General features: G+C 50.6%; 1 protein-coding gene across 1 annotated transcript; it reads left to right on the top strand.

Annotated features, from left to right (window-relative positions):
• Positions 1 to 1,428: 1,428 nt before the first annotated feature.
• LOC125748791 (uncharacterized) lies at positions 1,429 to 4,299 on the top strand. Its single transcript, XM_049025418.1, has 2 exons — positions 1,429 to 1,643; positions 1,959 to 4,299. Exon 2 carries the CDS (start codon positions 2,506 to 2,508, stop codon positions 3,562 to 3,564), a length of 1,059 nt encoding a protein of 352 aa, XP_048881375.1. The 5' UTR covers positions 1,429 to 1,643; positions 1,959 to 2,505; the 3' UTR covers positions 3,565 to 4,299.
• The last annotated feature ends 2,059 nt before the right edge of the window (positions 4,300 to 6,358 follow it).

Genomic DNA, 6,358 nt, shown 5'->3' with positions numbered 1-6,358 from the left:
GACCCGAGGCAATCACCCTCCATCCGCAGTGGCTGATGGGTCCACAATTGCTGTGACATTCTCTGAGTCGCAGACCTGTCATTCTCTCCCGCAAAAGTATTTTTTCCCCCTCCTGCTCGTGATTTTCTCTCCGTAGAATCATGACATTCCCTACAATCAAGAAATACGTTTTACTTTCATGTCTCTGGTCTGTCTTAAGCGGGCACCAGATGTGGTCATGCTGCAGCACCAGACGCCTCTGCAGTAAATCGAATGGCGGGCGGAGAAATTAAATGCATTTAGTACATTGACCGTGACATCAAAATATCAAGATACCTATGTCCAGTCTGGACATGCGGATGCATTAAATCCATGAACAGAAGAGGAAGACACAAATTCCAAGCGTTATCATTTTCAGGAGTGTGATCATTTCCATTCCTTCTCCGCCAATTTTCCTTCATGGATGTGAAATGATCTAATTGTATGCTAAAAACCATGAATTTATAATTTCGGTGCTTAAAAATTACACCAAACAAAGTTTGTGAAATAGGCCCAGCCATACAAACCCCCACTGAATCTACGTTCATAATATCCCAAACTGAAAAAGAGTTTAACGAAAAAAATCCAAGTGAACATGTATGCAAACAATATCAAAACATGTTTCTATATAAGAGATTTTCTCTTTTGAATGCGTGAGCATCAAGCTGCATGCAAAATAAGCAGTTTTGGCCTCGGCAGTAGCCGATAGCAGAGTAGCGATGAGCTGTGCTTCGCCTCCAGTGAGCAGTAGCCGATAGCAGAGTAGCGATGAGATGTGCTTTGCCTCCAGTGAGCAGTAGCAGATAGCAGAGTAGCGATGAGCTGTGCTTCGCCTCCAGTGAGCAGTAGCCGATAGCAGAGTAGCGATGAGCAGTGCTTCGCCTCCAGTGAGCAGTAGCCGATAGCAGAGTAGCGTTGAGCTGTGCTTCGCCTCCAGTGAGCAGTAGCCGATAGCAGAGTAGCGATGAGCAGTGCTTCACCTCCAGTGAGCAGTAGCCGATAGCAGAGTAGCGATGAGCAGTGCTTCGCCTCCAGTGAGCAGTAGCCGATAGCAGAGTAGCGATGAGCAGTGCTTCGCCTCCAGTGAGCAGTAGCATGGTTAGCGGAGGGAGTGAGAACAGGCTGACAGTGCCAACTAGCAGATCTGTCATGATGGCTTTGAGTCATATGCTTGCTTCTGATGCTGTATGCACCGTGCGGCTGCTACCTAATGTAGCAGGAGAAGGAAATGAGGTGTGTGCCTAATTAAGTTCTGGAGGGGAGTGGCCAATCGGAGAGGGCGCTCAGACTATAAGGGTTACCCTGGCACCAATGTTCTAGGCTCCTTGGCGGCGGTCACCTTAATTGCTGGATCTCCTGTTCGTCTGCGGACATTTTACCTTGGTGTGTTCAGCCCGGGTCCCGTGTGTTGTGGCGTGGGGTTGACAGCTGCTTCATCTCGCGTGGAACTACTGCTGCTCTGCCTAGCGGCAACTGCGCCCTGCTCTGCCTAGCGGCGACTGCGCCCTGCTCTGCCTAGCGGCGGCTCAGCTTTATTTTGCCTTATTGCTGCTGCCTAGTGACATTTGCACCGTTTCGCGCTTTGCGCTTCCGGTTTGTCCATACTCTGTCTAGCCTATAGCAGGGTGAGTCGCAAGCGGGTCCATAGCTGGGGGCAGGGGGGTGTGCGTGCCCACATGAGTGCGAGCGGGGGTTGGAGAGTCTGACTGGTCCCCCGCTTCCTAAGGGTTTGTGTTTTTGTTTTGATTGTATTATGTTTGTGTTGTTACATTTGTTCTGTTTTGAATGGGATTTTTATTGTGTATTAATGTAATGGTTTTGTATTTTATTTGTTTCTTTTAGACTGCAGTGTTTCCTTTGGGTTTTGCGTGATTTTGTTTGGTTTGCGGTTACATCTTTTTCCCTCCTCGCTTGTGCCCGCCCGACTCTGGCTGTTCTAGGTCCCGGTGCCCAGCCTTAGATCGGCAGGAAGTGGCTGCTGGTACGCGGCGGTGCTCCAAGCTTACGGTGCTGGGATCGACTGATTACTCTTTTTATGGTTTTATTGTGTAATAAAAGTGTGTGTGTTTGGAACAACGTCTCTCCGCTGTTTCTGGTGAACGGACCAGTGTGCCTTTGCCCGGGGATAGGGCGATTTAACTTTCTCTGGGTGTAATACCTGGGGTGGCGTAGTCGGACTAACGTATGGCTATTGGTACCATTGTTTGGTACTATTTGGCAGTATTTCTCTCACCACCACTCGCCACATCTTGGCGTAGTCGGCAGGATCATCTTTCAGCGGAGACGTGTGTTCCTTTTAATTGAGTTTCTGTAATTTTTGTTTTTTTAGGGTGTCGTCAGTTTGGAGAGGCAGAGCAGCAGTTTGTTCCTTGTGGATCGTTTTGGGTGGCTTGGTGAAGGTTTGCCCAAGATACGGGTTCGCGTAGCTGTAATAATTTGAGCGCTACCATCATACTGGATTAGCCCAGCCTTGGTTAAATTATAGGTATGGCGGAGGAGTTACAGGAATTGAGGGAGCTTGTTTTACAACTGCAAGCTGAGAATGATAGGCTGCGCCAGGAGCCGGTTTCTGTTGCCCCAGGGCCTAGTGCTAGTGTTAACCCCAGTCACTTTACTGTACCCAGTAGGGGTACCCCTGTAGTCGAACGTTTGGTTCTCGTCCCTAGGGATAGGAAATGCCCCATTTTTAGAGGGAGAACAGGAATAGGGTTAATGGAGTGGCTGGAGGAAGTGGAGGCCAGTATGAGGGCACGTCATTTGTCCATGGCAGATCAGGCATTCTTCTTGTTTGACCATTTGGAGGGCGAGGCAAAGGAGGAGATAAAGTACCGTCCTCAGGACAGAACAGACCCAGTAAAGATAATAGCAGTTCTAAAGGAACTGTACGGGTGTACTGAATCCTATGTGTCTTTACAGCAAGCTTTCTTTGCTAGAAGGCAAGAGGACGGGGAGTCTCTTCAGGAGTTTTCCTTGGCTTTAATGGGCCTTATGGAGGCTGTAAAACAGCGTGCACCGGCCGATATGGAGAATGCAGATTTGTTGCTGCGGGATCAATTTATTGAACACGTACTAGATGGTGCTTTGCGCCGTGAATTGAAACAATTAGTGCGCCGGCAGCCTATGGCTACGTTGTTGGATGTCCGAGGGGAGGCTATCAGGTGGGAGCGTGAGGGTTTGTCCCGTGCTGCACACGGACGGAGTAGTTCCGTGCCAGCAGTGCTTGGTGTTCAGTATGGGGTTCATGGTGGTCCCCAGGGTGCTGGTAATTCATCCCATTTGACTGCAATGGAGGAAGTGAGAGCGTTACTGACGTGTCAGCAGAAGCAGTTGTCTCAGCTCACCCAGAGTGTGGCTCGGTTGCAGAATTCCAGTCAGCGTGATCGTGCACCCCAGAAGGATCCAGTAATATGTCGGCGTTGTCAGCAGCCCGGTCACTTCGCTAGGGAGTGTGATGGTTTGCGCATTCGCTCTGGTAACTTGCCCCGGCAGAGGATATCCTCACAGCCCAATAGTCAGCCCCATCCGGTGCAGCCGTCGGAAAACTAGTGCCCACTGAACTGGGGGGCCAAAGTTCTGTGGGGATTGTTTCTGGCTCAAGTAATTTGGGGAATGCCTCCCGGTTAATGTCATCCTGCCCCCACTTGGAGGTAGACATGAGTGGCGTAAGGGTGCCCTGTTTGGTTGACACTGGATCAATGGTGTCTACTATCACTCAGAGCTTCTTTCAGCAATATTTTGTGCCTTTGGGTCATGAGCGACTACAGGATTGCCGTTGGTTGGAGCTTCGAGCTGCCAATGGACTAGCTATTCCATATATTGGTTATCTGGAGCTAGATGTTAACCTGTGTGGAAAGTGGATGCTGGGCTGTGGGATACTTGTGGTCAGGGATCCCCCTGGCAGTTTACCATCTCAATTTCCAGGTATACTGGGTATGAATGTGATTAGGAGGTGTTATCGAGAGTTGTTTTCCCAGCATGGTGCGTTGTTGTTTGAACAACCTGGCTCGTTTCAGGTCCCTGAACCAGTGGTGCAGGCATTATGTCAGTGTCATGCTCAGGAGTTGGCTCCTCCGGTTTCGGGTAGGGCCAAGGTCCGGGGTGGGAGGGCCTGTCGCGTTCCAGGTGGGACCATGAAGTTGGTGGCCGCAACATGCTCGGAGCAGCTTTCTGGTAGCACTGTAATGTTTGAACCTCCAGAGGCTGGTTTGCCTGCTGGGCTTCTTGCTTCCCCGGCATTGGTTCAGGTGCTGCGGGGCACAGTGTACATTTCTGTCATCAATGTAGGGGCCACTGATGTGCTTCTTTACCCTCGTACCTTTTTAGGTACATTAGGTGCAGTTAGCGTGGTGAGCCTCCCTGCTGGAGTCACGGAGGTGCCTCCGGGGGTACCCACTACGGCATTTCAGGCTGCGACCACAGCCACTATGGATCCAGTGGAGGCTCTGGACCTGTCCTCGCTCCCGGTTGAGACACAGATCCTAGTAAAAACCCTGCTAAGAAAATTCGTGTCAGTGTTTTCAGTTGACGAGGGGGATTTGGGTTGTACAGATCTGATTATGCATGAGATTCCACTACTGGATGAGGTCCCAGTTAGGCAGCGCTATAGGCGCATACCACCTTCAGAGTACGAGCTGGTGAAAGGGCATATTAATCAGCTTTTGGAAGCTCAGGTGATTACGGAAAGCAGTAGTCCCTATGCTTCCCCTATTGTTCTGGTCCGGAAAAAGGATGGCAGTTTGCGCTTGTGCGTAGACTATAGGCAGTTGAATAGTAAGACCAGAAAGGATGCTTTTCCCCTGCCTCGGATTGAGGAGTCTCTTGATGCCCTTACTGGGGCCCGCTGGTTTTCTACTCTAGATCTGGCTAGTGGCTATAATCAAGTAATGGTGGCAGAGCAGGATCGTCCAAAGACAGCATTCTGTACGCCCTTTGGGCTGTTTGAATTCAATCGTATGCCATTTGGTTTATGTAATGCTCCGAGCACGTTTCAGCGGTTGATGCAGAGGATGTTTGGTGACCAACAGGGCCAGTCTTTATTGCTATATCTGGACGATATCGTGGTGTTTTCCTCCACCGTAGAGCAGCATCTGGAGAGGTTGGAGGTAGTGTTGAACCGTCTCCAGCAGGAGGGTCTCAAGGTCAAACTGAGCAAATGTGCTTTCCTTCAGTCTGAGGCACGCTACCTTGGCCATGTGATCTCTAAGGAGGGGGTCTCTACGGATCCAGCCAAGGTAGAAGTAGTGGCTAGGTGGCCGCTTCCCAGTACTGTATCAGGGCTGCGCTCTTTCCTGGGTTTTGCTAGTTACTATAGGCGTTTTGTAGAGGGTTTTGCCAAGTTGGCTGCCCCCCTACATAGGCTGGTTGGAGAGCTTAGTGGCTCAAAGACCAAGGGGAAGGGAGGACAGGGTCTGATTGAGAGCTGGACTGCAGAATGTCGTGATAGCTTTGAAGCTCTTAAGACCAAGCTCACTACCGCGCCGGTGCTTGCTTATGCAGATTTTTCACAGCCATTTATTCTGGAGGTTGATGCCAGTTATGGCGGCCTGGGAGCAGTACTTTCACAGGAACAGGACAATAGGGTCAGACCTATAGCTTTTGCCAGTCGAGGGTTGAGGCCGACTGAGCGTAACATGCAAAACTACAGTTCTATGAAACTGGAGTTTTTGGCATTGAAATGGGCTATGACCGAAAAGTTTCGGGAGTACCTGTTGGGGCAGAAGTGTGTTGTCTACACCGATAACAACCCATTGAGTCATTTGTCCACTGCAAAACTTGGAGCGACGGAGCAACGGTGGGCTGCTCAGCTTGCGGTTTTTGACTTCGAGATCAAGTATCGGTCAGGGAAGAGTAATACAAATGCAGATGCTTTGTCACGTCAGCATCCATCTAGTGCTCAGGGAATGGAAGGTATGGTCCCTGGCACTTTACTCCCTGGGCCCTTACGGCACGCTTTGCAGTCCCATCAGGTTCCAGGGACTCAAGCGGCAATTACAGTCTTGCCAGGGCATTCTCTGGCTGACATCCGTGCTCTTCAGCAAGCTGACCCCACTTTGAAGGAGGTCTTGGTGTTTTGGAGGCGGAAGCAGCGCCCCAATTTTGAGGAGCGGAAACAGCTTTCCCAGCGTGTATTGGTGGTGTTGCGGCAATGGGGTCGGTTGGTGGAGAGGGACGGAATTTTGTATCGGCAGATCTTTCACCCTGATGGGGGAGAGGTTGAATTTCAGCTGCTGCTACCAGCTGCATTGAAGGAGGAGGTCTTGACACAGCTCCATCAGGAGCATGGCCACCAGGGGGTAGAGCGGACCTTGGGGCTTTTGCGTTCACGGTGTTATTGGCCCAG

This window comes from Brienomyrus brachyistius, chromosome 9 (genome assembly GCF_023856365.1).
Source record: "Brienomyrus brachyistius isolate T26 chromosome 9, BBRACH_0.4, whole genome shotgun sequence".
Classification (NCBI taxonomy): domain Eukaryota; kingdom Metazoa; phylum Chordata; class Actinopteri; order Osteoglossiformes; family Mormyridae; genus Brienomyrus; species Brienomyrus brachyistius.
The sequence above is the reverse complement of the archived record's forward strand: the minus strand, read 5'-3'. Positions and strand labels throughout refer to the sequence as shown.